Source organism: Desmodus rotundus, chromosome 12 (assembly GCF_022682495.2).
Source record: "Desmodus rotundus isolate HL8 chromosome 12, HLdesRot8A.1, whole genome shotgun sequence".
NCBI classification, from domain to species: Eukaryota; Metazoa; Chordata; class Mammalia; order Chiroptera; family Phyllostomidae; genus Desmodus; species Desmodus rotundus.
Genome location: NC_071398.1, coordinates 61,170,884 through 61,190,248, shown reverse-complemented (window position 1 = coordinate 61,190,248; position 19,365 = coordinate 61,170,884). Strand labels below are relative to the sequence as shown.

Sequence of the window (19,365 nt, the reverse complement as noted above, 5' to 3'; positions counted from 1 at the left end):
GCTTCTCTTCTTTCAAGAGAAGCAAAATAGTACAGTGTTTTTTGTTCTCATCTTCCCTCAAGAGGTCCCTAGGGGACAAAGGAAAACAAGTATTAGACTTCAGTTACACCAGTATGTGCATTTGGAGTGGGAGGGCAACGAATTTGATCTTAACATCTAATATAATACATACTACTCACTGAGGTAGGCACATTTTATATATCATCTTGTTCAATCTTCAGCAGATACTATGATGCCCATTTTACAAATGAAAAAACAGTCCAACAGACTAAACACCCAGTACGTGGTGGAGTCATAGTTCAAACACACCCTGACACCAAACGCTACACTGTCTTTCCTCTCTAGATCACCCTGGCTCCTTGGCAGTGCCACAGGTGTATGAAGCCAATGAACTGAAAGCAGTTTATACATATATACCCTCTCTCTAAAAAAGGAAATAAAATCTTTAATACATATACATATTAGTTTTATGGGAAATAAAATCTTTAATATATATATACATATTTCCCATAAAACTAATATGTATGCATATTAAAGATTTTATTTCCTTACTTTTTTAGAGCGAGGGGAAGGGAGGGAGAAAGAGAGGGAGAGGAACATCAACATGTGAGAGATACATTGAGTGGCTGCCTCTCACAGGCCCCCGACTGCGGAGCCTGGCCCACCAGCGCTCAATCTGCTGACTCACACTGGCTAGGGTGAAATTATCTTATAATAATAAACTTGTTCTGGCTCACATTAGCATAAAATGTTAATATAGATTGAAATGAAAATGCGAAGTACCCAAGAACCAAAACAAACACATCTGCTACAATGCAGTAACAATATAGTTGTTAAGATAATGAACTTTACGTCTTCCTAATATTCACCAACCTGACCAAAAAAGGAATGCCTAAGTATAGGCCACTTATAATTCCTTCATATGAAAATATTAGCCTAATAAATAATGTCACTAAATGATATTTCTGACACTAAAACTCTACCTTACAGTACTTTTAAGTTCTTTCCAAACTGGCACTTCATTATCATCATGCCAGTCCTGGGAGGAAGCTGGAAATGTATCATTTCTATTTTATAAATATGGAACAAAAGCAAACTAAGACCAAGCTATTTGCCTAAAGTTAGGAAGCTCGTCCTGGACAGAGTCAATTCCAACACCTGGTGACCAGTGTTCCTCAGATCATGGCCCTTGGTTTCTCTCCTTTACTAACAGGTTTTGTTTTTTTTTTTTAAGATTATTTATTTATTTATGTTAGAGAGACAGCAAGTACAGGAGAAGGAGAGGGAGAGAAACATCAATGTATGAGAGACACATCACTCGGTTGCCTCTCACACTCCCAGCCCGGGCCGGGCCCGCAACTCAGGCATGTGCCCTGACCAGGAATCAAACCAGCGACCCTCTGGTTCACAGTCCAGCACTCAATCCACCGAGCCACGCCAGCCAGGGCTGTAGTTTAACATTTAATAAAAGCAAAAGTCACACTTGAATGGACTGAAGTGATAATTCTGTGATCAAATAATCTAGGCATTTTAATATACATGAGGCTGTGTTTGCAAAAAAATTAGCTCCTTAGCAAATCAATGTGTCGCACTGTAAAATCAGCTTTTCCCATGAGAAAAAAACACACTGTGTATGAATATTTGATGTTAACTGTTTTTAAGAGAGACATAATACAACACTTGACAGAGGTTGCTCAGAAGACCTCAATGTCAAACCAAAGCCCACTACCACTTAAAAACCTCGAGTGGTTTCTCTGGCCAGAGGCAACTCCTATGAGGCTCTCTACAGACACTTCCGCCTCCTCCGGCTACTCATTTGCCACAAGTGTCTATCTAACTGTCTCACATTTGTCACCTGCAGTCTTATCACACACAAACAAAAACAATGAAAGTCCTTGGTCTTAAATTGTTTTTGCTCCTGATTTATAAAATAGAAACGATACGTTTCCAGGTTCTTTACAGGAGTGACATGATAATGAGGTGACAGGTTGGAAGGAACTTAGTACTGTGAGGCATATAGTTTTAGTATCAGACATAGTATTTAATGATGTAATTTATTTATTAAAGCTAATATTTTCGTATTAAGGAATTATAAGTGGCCTATACTTAGGCATTACCTTTTTTTGGTCAGGTTGGGGAATATTGGAAGACCTAAACTTTTAAATAAATCAGTTTAAAATTCACGTCTTATTTCTATGAGAGAGGTAAGGCGGCATTGCCATATGACAATCATTTCTTAAAAAGAAACCAGAGCCTAATCCCTGGTACATTCTGACAGAAGCTAGCACATGGTGAAGTCTCCAAAATGTTCAACAAAAACCTAGTGAGGCCTTTTTGGGGATGCAGAGAATAAACTAAGAGAGGATGCCCAACTGTCTGGGTTTGGCTGGAAATGAGGGAGCCTCTGGGACCTGGACTTCCAGTTTTAAACCAGGATGAGGTGGCGACCCTTAACACTGAGGACCGGAGAACCCACCGAGATACTCGACAGCATACACACAAAAAGTGAATTTTTTCCTAGCCATTTCCTCCCAAAATATCACAAATTCACTTCTATTGTTGCATTCAAGCCACAGGGAGCCAACAGAAATGAACAGGATACATAGTAGTTAAGGAAGGGAGGCACACATTTTTAGTGAGAATCTACTTTTTAGGGGCATGAACTTGTGAAGGGACTTGTGAAACTTTAAAAAATGAATTCTCTTTCCCTACTGAAAAACTTCCAACTTTCACTTCTTACATTATTTTTACAAAACTGACGATCTGACTTAAAATAAAGCCAAGGTGTCCCACTCTGCAGTCTGTGTCAACGAACACTGAAGTTCATGTAGAAGGGAAAAGAGAAGTCTCCCAAGGAAATGAGACAGACACGTTTCAAAGAACGAGAGCTAATACTATCTTTCCTCCAGTTTCTCAAAACCACCAGTTTAGTATAAATCATTCTTCAAACACCAACCTATGGACCACAGGAGTTTCTCACACTTGATTAAGCAATTTCAAGCCTACGGGCCCCAGCTGAGCAGCGTAGCCCCCTGACGCCAGTAAGATGACTCACCCACTGGCAGGTGGCTTAGGTCCTACAAGTAACGGGTGTCTGCCTGGATGAGAACGAATGTTTGTGTCCAGCAGATGACCCCTCCTAGTTGGCTAAGGAGAGAGGCTAAAAAACTGGTTAGTAGTACAGTACTTGTTTTATAATGCAAAGTATCCGACTTTGCTCCAAAGAGACTTATAATTCATGCAGACTTTTAAATTGTCTTCTGTACATATTTTGTATTCCAATGTCCATTTACTGGAAAGTACAAAATAAGTTCTAAAACGATAAAAATCAATTTTATGACCCCCAAGTTAGAAATAACTCAAAACAAGGATTATACTGAGTTAACTGCTTCAAGAAATTTGAAGTCAGAGTCACGAGAAAAATAAATCCATATTTAAACCCTCCTATTACATTTAATGACGTGATGCCAGTTTCCATTCAAGTGAAAATTAGTTCATATTTAAGTTCTAGTTCTGACGGGTATCCTTATGTGAAAACTGACACCATGCCACAGTTAATAAGATACGGGTTTATAAATATGGAGTTTAAGAGGAACTTACCCTTTCCCTTTGTGCAGCTCTGACTTCCAACCCAGTTTCTACAGAAACAGTAGGACAAGTACCAGTGCCAGAAGTCTGCCCATTAGAACGCATCTTTTAGCTGCTGAATAATAAAGCCGTATCCCAAAGTCGGCTATAGGGTTTTGATTGTCAGTAGTTCCTAAAAAGAAACCCGGAGGAAAAAAAGACATTTAACCCATTACTGTACTTAGAAATGCTCCCTCCTTTAATTTGGCTATTATAATAGAGGAGGTAGTAGATCCAATACCATATGTAATTTGTATTAGGGCTCAGACATCTCTAAACTCAGGGAGCAGCAAACAGAAGCGTCTTTGAAGGGTCAAAATATCTTTTAAACCAATACATTAAAGCAAACACACACACACACACACACAAACAAAAACCCACTAATCTACCACAGAAATAACGTATTTTCAGCCACCAACTTTAAAGTTCAGATGAATTCATTCCTTTTGTAGAATGAATTTTCATTTCAGATTGTAACACTGCAGAGGGTAAACCGCACAAAGAAATAAATGGTGATATATGTAAGTCTCCACTAAAACAAACCTCTCAGGTCTCAAGAGAAATCTATAAATCACAAATGAGCCCCGGGAAAGTTTTCTAGAGATGCTGACAGTGCTGTGCTTGAGAAAATCCCTCCAAAACACACACCAATTTAAACATTAAAAAACTGCAGGATGTGAGTATAGTCTGGTTGCAGTTTTTCATTCGATGCCGACATGGTTGCCTAGAGAATGTATCACAGAATCTTTCATCATAAAAAGGAACACATTAAAAATATCGTTCCTTTAATCTAAATCGGTATGTTGCAATTTAGAGTATTCTAAGTACATTCATGCTGGACCACTCCTATTAACATACACGAATCTTAAACATTTATATTATTTGTCACTGTGAACTTTTAAGATGAAATAAATGTTAGATTTTTGATTCTTACTGCTATATGAGGAAAATCAATTTATTTATGAAGCTGTCATATTAAAATTAAAAAAACAAAGGCCATTAAGGAACCACTCCTCAATCCTGTTCATATCCATTCTCCCACTGAAAGCTCTAAACTGATCTCTACCAAATTTTCTAAATTATGAGACACCCATCATCAAACAGTGTCTCAAATATCTGTTATCTATAAAGAGTGCCATGTTCTATCTCACAATGAAGAGTAGAATAGAATAGGAAGAGAAAAAAAAGTACGCATAACAAAATAATCAAGAACCAACCATGTAGGATAGGCAGTAGTTACCCTCCCCATGTTGGTGGCAGAGACCTCTGGTCATTTTCTGGCCAACAGAAGCTCACTATCTAATAACTCTTTTGTTTCTTTTTTTTTTTAAACCTTTATTTATTTATTTTAAAGATTTTATTTATTTTTACTTTTAGGCAGAGAAGGGAAGGAAGAGAGGGAGAAATACATCAATGCGTGGTTGCCTCTCATGCCTCTACTGGGGACCTGGCCTGCAATCCAGGCATGTGCCCTGACTAGGAATCAAACAGGCAACCCCTTGGTTCACAGGCGGGTGCTCAATCCACTGAGCCACACCAGCCAGGGCTGTTCCTACTTTTTTGTTGAAAATATTTTTTAAATGCTTTAAAGTAAATGTCATTGACTAATACACAAATCTGAGAATCCTACTCAAAAGGGGTATGATTCTAATCATCCACTTTTATTACACAGGATACATGTATTTATGTATCTACAGCTTAAGCTGTGCTTCTCAAACTTTACTAAAGATTATGCAAATTGCCTGGAATAGGTCTGGGGTGAGGCTTTACAACTCTGTTTCCAACACACTTCCCAGCGATGCTAAGGCTGCTGGTCGGAGGACCACAATTTCAATAGCAGCGACCTAGAAAACTAAGCCATAGACCTGCTGTACTGAACCCCAATTATAGTCTCTAAATTTTGGGTTTTCATTTTCAAACAGTTCTTAAAAGACAGATGGTGTGTGGATTGGTATGTTTAAGATTTGTCTCTGGAGCAGTGGTGTTCAACCCTGACTACACAGTAGAGTTTACCTGGGGCCCTGAAAACAAAATGAAAACCCTGGGAACTTGGCCGAGTCCCACTTGACCTAGATCAATTTAGACGAAGCTCTGAGAAAGTGTCCTGGTTACTGGTATTAGAAAGTTCCTTAGGTGATTCTACTAAGTAGCCAGATTTAAGACCTCTGCTATAGAATGAAGAAAGATTCTGATTAAGGTGTCTAGTTCACTGAAGTGTTCCTGTATATAAAGAATACATACACACTAGATTCTGACTTAGGGAGCAAGGTAAAACCATTGTCAATTTCCAAATGTGGAAATATAAATTTTATGAAACATCAGTTTTCCCAAGATGTCTTAAAATATGTAATAAAAATGTTTGTATGTAGCACCTCAAAATGTTAATTTTGCCTGTGATGACAGCTCTACTCTGGACACAGATGTGTTAACATGCTTATGCATACCATTTTTTCATTAAGTCCTTTTCCTGGGTAAAAGGTCAGATATCAATTCAGCACTTAAAGACTGTATAAATACACGTATCTGGTTTGCACAGGATGACAGCCACTCTACGAAAAGACCATCTAAACTGATTTTTAGTAAGGAAGTTTGGTTTGATACCACTGGAGAAACTGCGAGTTGTCAAACACAGAAAGCACGGTCGGTAAGTTACAGCAGAAACTACACAGTGTGACTCCGATGGAAACTGTCACGACCGTCTGCTGCGCGCAGAGAGACTAACAACACGGTGAAAAGTGAGGTACTGGGGGATGATGGCTTTGAAACCTCAGGGTGGCCAAAAATTACTATTAGCCTGAAGAAATAAAATCTCTAAGACAGCATTTAAATATGCAACGCTGCTGATCTCTGAAGAACACACAGTCTTACAGAGAATGTTAAATGCTAATTTATTTTTGAAGGAAATGTTATCTTTGACTTGTAAATGGATGAAAGAATTCCTATTATGAATTATCTATATACTGCCTTATTGTCAATTAGTATAGCTAATTAATTAATTTTTAAAATATTATATAGCTGGCATTATTCTAGATCTTGGAAATAACTGAAGGAAATTTGTGCTGCTTTCCTGAGATAGGTGGGCAAATCTTGATCAAATCACATCATTCCCAGTGCTTAAAAACTCCAGTGGCTCTCCACTGCAATCAGCACTTAGAATACAATCCAAACCCTTTGTCCTTGGCAACAAGGCCTAACTCCTAACTTAAGGAGTTACTACCTTACTACCTCCCTTTTTCCATGGGAATGTAAATTCCACGAGAAAAGAGAAACTTGTCGGTTTTCTCGCCAATATACTTCCCCAAGATCCAGAGTGATGCCTGCTATATAATACGGTAGTTTGCTGTGCACAATGCATTCCCATGTATTACGCACACCCGGGTTTTAGTACCGCCCATGTATAATACGCATCCTTATTTCCCCCTCAAAAATGTGGGCAAAAAACTGCACATTGTACCCTGGCTGATGTGGTTCAGTAGATTGAGTACCGGCGTGCAAACCAAAGGGTTGCTAGTTCGATTCCCAGTTGGGGCACATGCCTGGGTTGTGGGCCAGGTCCCCATTAGGGGACACACAAGAGGCAACCACACACTGATGTTTCTGTTCCTCTCTTTCTCTTTCCCTTCCCCTCTCTAAAATCAAATAAATAAAATCTTTTTTAAAAAGCGCACATAATACACATGGCAAAATACGTTAGGTAACTAAGTATTTAAATAATTAGCCACATTAATAGAAGACAACTCGTATAGATAATTCAAAATAGAAAATCTTTCAACCACTTATAAGCCAAAGATACACTCAACTTTACCTATAATTCCATCATCTCCACTCTCTTGGGAACCTAGCTAGAAAGTAGTAGACAGGTGAAGTTCATCCACAGAAAACAACTTAGATGTGTACTTACACATGCAATCCTTGAATTTTAATTTAAGTTACACTATAGTCACATTATTTTTAGATTAACATCTGAAAACTCAAGGGTATCTCAATCAGTTCCTGGCTGTGTAACCCTTAGCCAAGTCACAAAACTTCTCTGGTGACCCTTTAGGATTTCATAAACTCAACAGTGGCCCTTCTTCACAGACTGTTACAAGGCAAGATTAAATACCATGCAAGACTGAATGCCTTGGAGAAGTAATCACTTGACTGTAAAACTGTTATTTAAATGACATTTTTAGTTGTAAACTCCATGGCATTGCTGTTTTATTCTGCTTGTCTCTGCAACAGCTTTGACTGCAACAGCTTTGAATTATCTCCTGGAAGCGCCTCCTCTCAGCTTCTGAGATGGAACGCCATTCTGGCTCTCCCAACTCGGCCTCTTTTCCAGTGCCATATTCCTTCCCCTCCAGTGTCTTAAATAGGACATTACCCCAAGTATATACCTCAGCACTGTCCTCTGTGGGCCAGTGTTGCTCAACATATGGCCACTGACCAGACTACATCCGAATTTATCTGGGGAGCTTGTGAAAAGACAAGACTCCTGGGCCATGCTGGACCTAACACATCCCAGAACTCTGGGGCTGGAGCCAAAGGCCTGTTGGCTTTCCAAGAACTACAAATGTCAATACACTCCATAGTTTGACACCACTGCCCATATACTCAACTTGCAGCTCTCACCCCATCCCAGCCTCCAGAAAAAAAGAGTAGTGAAGTATGACAGTATAGTGACAACAAGGGCCTGGTCGAACCCTGGCTCTATTACTTATTAGCCATCAGATTATGTTCTGTGCTGAGATTTACATGAGACAATGGGTATGGGACTCAGAATGTTGGCCTGAAATGGGCATGGAATACCTGATTGCTATTATTAGTACTCTTGCTTTTTATCAACATGTCTCAACTGATCATACATCCTCACTCCCTGCCCTCCTCAAATTGGCTTGCCCTCAGGATTCCCTTTTAGTAAATGACCCAACCATTTTCACTCATTTTCCAAGCTTCAATCTGCATCTTTTCCATTGATCAACAGGCTGCTAGACTGTCTGCCTGACATCTCAATCCCAAACTCCCTCCTCCATTCCACATCCTTCTCCAACTAACAAATTCTTTTGTTGTCTTTTTTGACCATCCCACCTTAAAGGAACCTGTTCATATACCCACTCATATACCTGTTATCACCTAAAACATTTATTAGCAAATCAACTCCAATATTGACCTGTGACCTCTCTCCTATAGTTGTCTTAAACAGTGAACTCCCCTGCTATTTTAACTATTTACCTGATTATATCTAGTTTCCTCAAATAGAGTGTAAGTTCCTGACAGAAGAGACTAGCTGATACTTTCTGCTATATGCTCAGCATCTTAGTTCTTAATATACAACCAGCATTCAAATGATTACACAGAAACCCTACCTGAAAGCTTAATATTACAGCATTCAGGTGGAAGCATGTTAAGTCTTTTCTTCAACATCAAAATTACTTCTTTTGCTAAGAACAAACTTGTGTGAAGTTTGAAGGAATTTTGTTATTCAATAAATTCCTCTGCTAACAACTCAAAACTAGGTTATATAATTCAAGTTATTAAATAAAAGCGTCTTTTAACAAAGGAAGCTTAGAGAGTAAGCTAGGAAATAAAGGTGGTGGTCAAATAAGCCATACTATACCCAGATATCCTATTGGAAAAAAAAAAGCCGTACAAGCCATATGCACTCAATTTTACTGCCTCAGATAAAACGCTTGGAAATAACAATGGGACTTAAGCTACGGAAGTGGAAATTTATAAAATCATGGTTGTTTTACCAAAGTCAAGGTAATCCCTATTTTCAATTTTAATACTCACAGCCAGGCTTTCCAAATGAGCACAAGCCAACTCAGTGGTGTTCATGGAACTATTTCCTTTAGAGTAGGACCTTAAATTTAGATTATATGAAACGTACTGGGAAACCACACAAATATTTCAAAAGGGCAGTTTTCAATTTATAAAACCACAACTCTAGATTTAACCATCAACCCAATTAATAATTTTTCCTTCCTGGTGTAGCTGGAAATAAAATTTGAGTAGTTTCAAAATTGTCATGCTGTGTAACCTTTCCATTTTGCATAGTTTCCTATATAAATAAATGCCCAGGTGCAACATTTTCTTCTTGTTTCTGAAAGAGGAAGCCTGAAATCTTACAAAGATACCAAATACGCAGAAGTACATGGAGTGTAACATAACTTCCTCAAATCACTATAGTGATTTAAAATACTTGTTTAGTAACTGGAAAAATTATTTAATGGGTTTTCAGTGTGAACCAGCCAGAGAAAGAAAATACACTGGAAAATGACATTCCCAAAAGGTATAAAACGTTTTAAGACATGTAGGTAAGAGATCATTTAGCAAAGCTTTAGAGGGCAGCCAACTCATAAGCAGATTTTTAAAAACTCTTGTAAAAGACACTGAGTACCTGAAACGAACCACTGTACTATTTATGTTTCCTCTTTGGAGACAGATAAAAATTTCATGAAAGAGAAAACTTATAGTCAAATTTTTTAATCCCATTTAAATTAGAGCAAGAAAGCCTAAATTGCATTAAAAAGTTGTGCTTGTGTTCAGCTGCCAAGACCTCACACTTGACTACTGTCGGGGGAGGATCTGGAAGGGCTCAGAAGGCTGGTAGGACTAAATGGACCATGAAAATGACGGTAACAGCACCATCAACATTGTCTGTTCACTCCCCTCAAGCCGTAGTAGCCGGATTTTATAATTAATCTCTTTGTGAGACAAGGAAAAAAACTAACCATTTTGGCTAAATTATCTAGTCTGATGGTCCACTTTTTTTTTTTTTTTGCTATATAGTTTTGTTAACTTGGAGGTTTATATAGCAGGAAATTCTTCCAGCATCCCACTAAATCACCACTAAGGAGAGTGAAGGTCACAGCTAGTAGAAAATGTCAAAACTTTATAAAGGATACAAGGCTATGGGCCCCAAATCCATAGCCAAGATTTTAATGCTTTGGCTCCCACATTAAAAGAATTTTTTAAAAAATTATATATATATAAATACCCATAGAACAAAAATTCTAGCCTGGAATTTTACAAGTACACCACTTTGGTGAAGGAGGTAGCTAGTAACTGCAGCAGAGTGCCTTTAGATTTCCAGAGAAACATACCCCCACCATTAAAAGTTCTCACCCTATTAATTATAATGCATTTTTGACCTCTAAAAACCCTCTTACCTGTATACAAGAGTTTATACAGCTGTTTGCCACTGGAACACCACCTTGCAGAGTATAATCGTGGCATCCTTTGTTGGTAAGCACCTGTTGCCTAAGTAATCATCATCCCGCATGGAGACAGACAGCACTAGGGCTCTTCCGTCCGAGGTTAAAATTCAAAACAAGCCCAACAAGCCTGCATTTCAAGGTGGTCTTCGTCTGCAACTAGTTAAGTTTACAACTGGCAAACAACAATGGTGTCTGAAGCCAAAGGTGCAGCACTGCTGGCTTCCTCTTGAACTCCAGCGTTGTCACTGTGCACCGAAGTCTCCTGCTGCAAACAGGGTTGCTCTCCTGTGCTGGGAACAGCTTCCAAAGCTCAGGACCCCTGTGCAGGATAATGCAGGAACTAAAGGCAAACACTTTTTTCCTCCTTAAGGATGCCTCCATTTTTTCCTCACCATCTGTACTACTGACCGAGGTGACTGGGCCTGAGTGTGCGTTCGTACCTATGAAACCGTCACGGTGCATGCACATCCAAGGCATGTGGAACCACAGGTCAAATAAGGCACAGATACCAAGTAACGGTTCTAATTACAAACACTAGCTCTCAGGAACTCTTCATCCATTCAGAACTAAACCCATCACCGCATACCTCTGGTGAGAAGCCCCTGGAGATGAAGGAGCTCCTCAAATGTGTCAGGAAAGGCTTTATTAACATCATCATTAACATTTAAAAAGCAAACGGAGCATTCTCCTTCTTTTGGCAATTTGGTGCAAATGTTAAGTGCAAGATAAAGCAATTGCAAACTTTTCTTCAAATTAAAAATGAAACTAAGGCCAAACGTGATGGGTGAACAAAATAAATCAAAACTTAAATTTCAGCAACTCCGGCTCTTCCAACCAGCAAAGCCCCCGACTCGTGCACTGTGGTGAGGCTTACGGTGCTTGCCCCGGCTTCTTGTGTGCCAGCCAACAGCACCATTTCCTCATCAAGTTGAGGACCGAGAAGCAAATGATCCCCTTCACTGCAAACAAAGGGGGTCACAGTAACACTAGTGATCCTTCAGAATTGACACACCGTGATAAGTCAAAATGATGGTCTCCCTGCTTCTTGCTCAAGACATACAAGATCTGAGCAGCAGCAAGTTAACGCCCCGGCTGCAAACAAAGGGGTCAAAGGTTTGCCGTCAATTCACTTCCAGGCAGAAAAACATTTTCCTCAAAAGAAACAATTTATTTAGAATAAAACAAAAGCAGCTCAACTGTGAGCGCACGTTTGAGTGACAGCTACTCTTAAGCTGTGTGAGCCATAAAAAGGGTTTTTCTTTACTTTTCCAGAAATCTTGTGTACACAGCACAAAGCAAGAGGTCATTTTTTTCCACTTAAAACACCGGCATTGGCATCACAATAGCAGATACACAACTTTAAGCTGCCATTTTAGTAAAATGCACAAAATACTAAACAGATTAGCTTTCTTCCATCAAGAGGCCCATGTAAACTCCACATAAGCCACAACTCCTCTTCGAAAAGGTCCATTAGAGCTTTGATTTCCGTATCTTCATCCACTGTTCACCAGCTTTGCTTGCAGGAGGGAAAAAAAGGTTATTCAGTAAAAATGTTTACAATATTAAAAATATATATATATATATATATTTCCCCTATGCCATCATAGATGAACATGTTAACAAGACCTTCCTGGATAGTCCACCTTGACCTCAAAAAGCACCAATAATACCCACTGGCACAAACCTTGAAATGAACTTACTGTATGAGCAGACAAATAACAAGTAGAACAGGGTGGATTTTTTTTAAAGACTGCAATTAAGTGAGGATTATAGGACTGAAAATATCCTTTATACTCACGTAACTGAGTAAAACATATTGGAAAAAATTCAGAAAAAAGCAGGTTTGTAATCAACCTATAACCAATATATTCTACATATAACTTAAAAAAAAACGAAACTGTAAAAAGGTGAAATTTAGTCAAACTTTTACCCCTCTCTATTTTTATTCTGTAATTTACATGGAGCAATAATAAACTGCTCCGTTATTATAGAAAGGGTTCCAGGTACAAAGCCACTTAAAAATCCACCTTCATCTGTGTTACCAAAGACAGCAACTCTTGTTTTAAAAAAACACCCCTACAAACCATTGCTAAACAGCCAAAGAACACTTTAGGACTCTGACTTTTCAGAGCTGTTTAAGTCACACTTATAAAACTCTTCATTAAGGTGGACAGTTCACTGTGGTTGCTTGAAATCACTTTCTCCCCTTAGGGACATCACTCTCACCAGAATGTTGACAGGGTCACATCCACTTCTCTGCTTGCTCTACTGACTCCTATTTACCTTAAAACCATGCACTGTGGCAGAGACAGAAAAAAAATGTCCAGAAATTCTCTCCAAAATTTTTTTCACATGAGAAGTCATTAAGGCCCTCTTCTCAAGAGGATTTCCTAATTCTGTTACCACAGTTTGTTGTGAATGGTTCCTCTATAAACCCCAACTACAGTTCAAGCTACACCTGCACAATGAGCAATTTCACTGTCTAAAGAAAGTGGATGTAAAATTAATTAAAAAACAAAAAACTGTCAGTGAAAACCTGCTCGTAAGTTTAAAAATACACCTAAACAGTGTTTGACTCTGAAAGCAACAAACACACAACTTACTTTCACTGCTGCTGACCTCAAATGGTCTGAGTTAAGAAGGGCCAGAATATATGACCTTCAAAATGTGACAAAAGATTATACCAGCCAGAGGATGGACATTTTAAGATCTAATCCTTAAAAGGAAGTATATATATGCTCATTTATAAGTCAAAGTATACATCTTAAACCAGGAATTTAAATTTTTGTGTGGAAAACTCTAAGAATCCCAGTTACAGCCAACAAAGTAATATTTAAAAATTGGCTAGGAGCTGAAGGCTTAATTTTCCGTAAGCTCTTAAGTGGTGATCCAAAAGTCTTAATTAGCTTGATGTGTTTTACCAGTAATACTTAGCAAGTCATTAAATGATATACTGAAGATATTTTCCCTCCATTCATTTGAACCAAGTTTCAGAAACATCAACTAAGCAAGTATTTTCTTAAAGTATAAGAAAAAGAAAAAAAATGGTTGTTACAAAGAACACCCAATGCTGAGATTATGAAATTCTGACTAATAAGCATCAGAACCAGTTTTAGACTTTTGCTTTCATTCCATTCTGAAGGTTTAAGTCAGTAATTTACCAATGTTATAAACCTGCATAAACAGAGTGCACATCACAAAGAAGATTCATCTGAATGACGGCACGCTTGCAGGTAAGCACCAAACTAAACATAATTAGTTATTTATAATACATACATTTAGAAATGGTATCAAGCCATTGTTTCAAAAACACTGAAGCACAAATATTCCAGATCTAACAAAAGCTGCAATATCAAAGAAAGATTCAAACAAATATGGAGCAAGAACCACTAAAAAAAAGGAGGGGGGAAACTGCACACACTTTGGATTATCATAAAATTAGATGTCATGGACTTCACTCTCCAAAAGAGCAAAATTATTCGTCCAACCATCTTATCAAAAGATATTCAAAAGTTAATGGTTAGTGAGATTTAAACTGGAAAAATGTATCTAGTCAAACTGTACTTTGACCCATGTATGCAGACTGCACACTGCACTGGTTTCTGACCAGGTGTCTATGCCATATCACCATGCCAAGCTCTGCCTTTTAAAAGCAAAAAGCACCCAAACCCTTGACTGTAGGACCTTAGGTATTTTCCCTACAGGCTAACCAAGGACCTTTGTGTTCACATCCTAGCACTTTCCTTCTATCAAAATGGCTAGTTTTTCTAGTTTAAAAACAAAACAAAAAAACCCAAAAAACCTCTAAACCTAAAAAGAAAATTTATGAATGCATAATGAAGGCCAAAAAGAAAAAAAAAGACACAGCAGTGATGAGGCTTTCAAGCTGACATGCATCAGACACCTGTCATAATGGAAAATGAAAAAATCGCATGACGTTTCCCTGGGTTATTATTGGTGCTATTTTAAACTACCAGCTTTGATTAACAGAAAGAAAACAGTTGGGTCCTGCCAGGCTTTCAATAAGTCACTTTCACAGAATAGAAACATGACCACAATCCAAATGGTCCTAAAGTTTCTAATCATAATAAAATTCAAGAGCCTTAGCTAAAGTCCTTAGCATTTAAATCAAGTGAAAATATACTAACAAGCTGAGAAACTAAAGTGGCAGCTAAGGATATATGGGGAGGGGGGGAGACAAAAAGAAAATCATTATTTTTAAGCCAAAAAAGCCCTTGTTAAGAACCAAAAGTTGATACAATCTTCAGCTTTGAAAAAACTGTGAGGGTGGGTTAAATTATTTTGAATCAATTCCAGATGTTTGGGAAAGTAAACAATTAAAAAAGGGTTTTCCTACACTGACATTTCAACTCTCTGTGGTTGGACACCAGTAAAAACATTAAACGCACTATTTCAAAGATATTCAAAATATTTTCAATGATATAATGTCATCACTACTGTTTAAATACGAAGATAAAAAATAACAAGCAAAATTTTAAAAGAGCATGTGAAAGGCATTTCACGATGTAAAAAATTCTGTAATCTAGATACGGCTGATTAATGCCCACTGAAACAAAAGATGAATTATGAGCCTGCAGACAACTCTTCTTTCTATTATTGAAATCAAGAATTTGAATGGGTACAGAAACAAAAACTCATCTTTGATGAAAAACACTTAAGTTTTAAAATATGCACAATTAGAACTATACCTACTACACCTCCCTGAAAAAGTAAAAACATCACCACATACCAATAACTGACCAAAGAACTCTGATTTTAAAAGCACCTACTCACATCTTGCATACTAGTGTAAGCGTAAGACATATGGTCTCTAACATATTCCTCAAATTTTTACTGAACAGTTACAGCTACAAACCAAAAGTGCATATAAAGGATACAGAACTCAAGAACTAATGATAAAAATGCGTATGTTAAAGCAAACTCTGGGAATAAACCGTGTATTTTAAGAGAAATACTCCAATACCTGATTAAAATAATTACACTGCTATACAATATACCAGCTTATACTTTTGAGGGACCTAATCAGATTTTTTCATACACGTAACATTTCTGGTGCAGGAGTTTTTTTACCTACATACCAACCAAGCCATTTTTAGGTGTATATTACCATCTTTATATAGTCAATGGGCTCTCTTCTCCCAATTCTGACTTTTCAAAATTTTGGTTTTGTAACTTTGAGGATTTTTTTTAAATGCTCAAGATTAAAAAAGAAAAAAAGCAAAGAGGAGGAAAAAAATTACTCATAAGAGTGGGAACTCCTAAGTAAAGTACATCCATCTGCCTGCTACCTTCAGGGCATCCCTTTCACTTAATAGCTAAACTGTCCTGATGCCTATTTTTAAGAGGTTTATAAAAATATAAAAAAAGGAAAAGCTACAACTAAACAACTAATTAAAAAGAAAATTTCATCTGATGCTGTACCCCATTATACATCAAAAACAAGAACCATGTCAAAGTAGTAAATACAAGGTACACATGGACTTTAAGACGCACCACGGACAATGATCATGACCAGGTAATCTTCTTCAGATTTGGCCAGTGCCTTGGCAGGAGAATCCAGGAACTGCTGGGAGAACTCACAGGGTGGGAAGGCGTGAAGGACTCCGGTGTTTTCCTTGTCTTTGTTGCCCCCCACAGGAAGGCTGATCACCCCAGCGGCCTGCTTTTGCTTTAAATAAGACACCAGGTTCCTAAGTGGCCTCTGAGTAGAGGTGGCAGTGTCTGATGTGGCCGAAGAGGAGGACCTGCTGTCAGAACTTCCAGGCACAGCCAGAAGAATGGCATAACCGTTGGGGCCTGCCACTTTGATGCGTCGAGTTACTTCATCCAACTTGGGCTGGTCCAAACGGAGACGCTGAGTGATCTTGAGCTGGGCCACTTTGCCTCCACTCGAGCCCTCCACAAGAAGACTGCTAGCAACTTGGAGGTCACCCTGCAACAGATGCATGTTGGAAGGAAAGTTGCTGTTCTTCAAGAGAAGCATGCCCTGCCAGGCCAAACAGAGCTTGGGAGAGGCTGCTGCAGCAGGGGCTGTCCCGCCATCCTGTTTCTGGGAAGGGGACTTGAGCTTTGATGAAGCAGTGCTGGTGCTGGCTGCACTCCCATCAGACCGGTCTTCTTTTTTCAGAGGGCTTTTTCCCTCAGTGGGAGCAGCTGTCCTGTGCTTCCTATCACGTTCAGCTGATGCAGAGTTTTTGCGGTCTCGCTTGTCACCCTGGCTTTTCTCCAAACTACCTCGTCTGTCTCTGATTGGAGAGGGCTTTTCCAAGAGAAGAATACGCGAGGATCGATCATTGTCACTGTTGTAGCGATCCCGGCTGCTGCTCAAGTCTGGACTACGGTCAGGAGAAGGAGCGCAGTGACGTTTCCTTGGACGGTCACTCTCAGGGGACCTATCCAGATGCCGCCCCCCACTGTCCTCAGGCAGTCTTCGCTTCCTAGGCTGGTCTCTGCTGCTGGGCAGATCTCGCTCACCTCTGTCCCGGTCCAAGGACCAGCCATCCCGCCTGCGATCCAGGCTATCCAGTGGCTCATAAGCAGGCACAGCAGTAGCTGCAGTCCGAGTGCTGCGTTCCCGGACTGGAGGGGGTGGCACCCAATCAGAGTCAGCATAAAGGTCCCTATCACAATCTCTGTATAGTAAGGGTGGCGTCCTATCCCGTGCACCCCTCAAAGGGTCAGGTGCCCGGTGTCCAAAAGCATCTGTCACCAGCTCGTAATGAGTTAAGGGCAGAGGCTGCAGATACTGCTGCTGGTACCGATGTTCCGTGTCTGCAAAGTCTACTCTAAGGCGACGATCTGGGCCACCAAGTGGAAAGCCCCGCATATGGGTCCAGGCAGCATGAGCTGCATCCAGGCTTTCATACTGGATATATGCCCAACTGTCACCTTTGCGGTAGTCAATGGTGCGTATGGTGCCAAATCGGTCAAACTCTCTTGCCAGAGCAGCCAGAGGCACCCAAGATCCCAGGCCACCTACCCAGAGGCGAGTGGTGGGGGTAGCTTTACCATAACCAATTTTGATAGGATTCCGAATGATAATTTTGCCAGACATTGCTAGTTTGGCCCGGTGAGACATGTCTAGGTTCTCAAATTTGAGAAAGCCATAGGTACTGGTCTGGCCCCGAGAAGGCCTCTTAATGTCTACTTCTGTAATGACCCCAAAGCGATCAAAAGCCCTTCTCAGATCACTCTCTGTCACAGTGATGTCCAGGTTGCCCAGGAAAAGCGTCCTGTTAGCTCGTTGATCATCCTCTGGTGAGATCTCATCCACTTCTCTGAAAGCTGCAGCACCTGCTCCAGCTCCCACCCTTGGCTCAAGATTGTAGGCTGGGCGCACTCTCTCATAAAATGAGTAGTCTCGTTCTCTCTCCAGGTCTCGGGGCAATGGTGGCGGAGGTGGAGGGGGCAGGCGACCAAGAGCCAACTGCTGCAACCGGTAGTCTCTGTATCCCAAAGCTGCCCCACCGGGGGAAAGGGATCTCTGGCCTCCACCACCTCCTCCAGGCGGGTGCCGGTGACTGCCTACAGAGGCCCCAACCACGCTGGATGACGTAGGATAAGTATCTTTGTCTAAAGGCGAGCGGCTGCGGCGCCGGCTCACATACACAGCTTCTATCTTCAGGGGCCGGTCATAGAGCACAAGGCGGCCTCTGGCATGCTTGGCCGCCCGCGCGTCCTCTGGCCGCCGGAAGTTCACAAAGGCTACGCGCTCATCCCCGCCGCCAGACCCCGAGAGATGACTGATTTTGACACTCACATCACCGAAGCGTTTGAACTCGTGAAACAGTCCGTCCTCCACCGCCTCGTCACTCAGCTGGGACCCCAACTCGCTTATCTTCAGCGTCTTGTACTCCCCGCCGTCGGAAGCGGAGGAGGCGGCCCCAGAGGAACGTGACTCCCCGCCTCCACCTCGGGAGCTGCTGCGCGACTCGCCCCCGCCCGAGGAATTTTTAGTGCTCGGGGAACTGTAACTATGCAAGCGGCTACTGGAGCTGCCCCCACCAGTGTCATACTCGCGGCTCCCACCTCGGCTGCTGGACTTGTCGAGATGAAGGCTGCGCCGCGACCCGCCACCGCTGTCGGTCTTTCCGCTGCTGCTCCCATTGCTGCCACCAGAGCCCCCTAACTTCTTGCTCCGCTCCCCGCGGGAAGTCGAATCCTCACCACCACGGGAGCGCTTGGGTTTGACGGGAGAGCGCTCTTTTCCCTTCATTGCTGCGGGTCGCCGGAGGTCGTCTGCGCGGAGCCGATTAACCCGCCGCCCCGCGCTGGTTTCACACAGCGGAACCGCATGCCGCCATCTTGGACTCCGCCGCTGCAAAGGATCCCGCCCCGCAGTCTCCATTGGTCTAGTAGCTCCTCTCTTCTACAGTCTCATTGGGAAAACTACTTGCCTGTCTTTACATCTCCCCGCGCTCGGCGAGGGCGCCCGCCCAACCACTGTTATTGGGTTCCCAACGCCTCAGTGGGAGTACCTCATTGGTTACGTTCGTTGTCCATCTTAACGGTTCCT

At 40.8% G+C, this 19,365-nt stretch overlaps 1 protein-coding gene across 2 annotated transcripts; it reads right to left on the bottom strand.

Annotated features, from left to right (window-relative positions):
- Positions 1-11,976: 11,976 nt before the first annotated feature.
- On the bottom strand, positions 11,977-19,359 carry RBM15 (RNA binding motif protein 15). 2 transcript variants are annotated; one of them, XM_024570305.4, is made up of 2 exons: positions 16,344-19,359; positions 11,977-12,345 (listed from the first exon to the last, which is right to left on the bottom strand). In XM_024570305.4, the coding sequence occupies exons 1-2, from the start codon at positions 19,195-19,197 to the stop codon at positions 12,323-12,325; spliced, it is 2,877 nt and encodes a 958-aa protein (XP_024426073.2). In that variant the 5' UTR covers positions 19,198-19,359; the 3' UTR covers positions 11,977-12,322. The 2 variants fall into 2 exon arrangements, with proteins under 2 accessions (XP_024426073.2, XP_024426071.2); XM_024570303.4 differs by having other exon boundaries at positions 11,977-12,340.
- Between the last annotated feature and the right edge of the window lie 6 nt (positions 19,360-19,365).

Excerpts from the sequence above, each read along its gene's own strand:
- RBM15 (XM_024570303.4), bottom strand. The coding sequence starts at position 19,197 with ATGGAGACTGCGGGGCGGGATCCTTTGCAGCGGCGGAGTCCAAGATGG. Across the intron at positions 12,341-16,343 it reads GGTCATGATCATTGTCCGTG|CTGGTGAACAGTGGATGAAG; the intron begins GTGCGTCTTAAA and ends CTGCAAGCAAAG.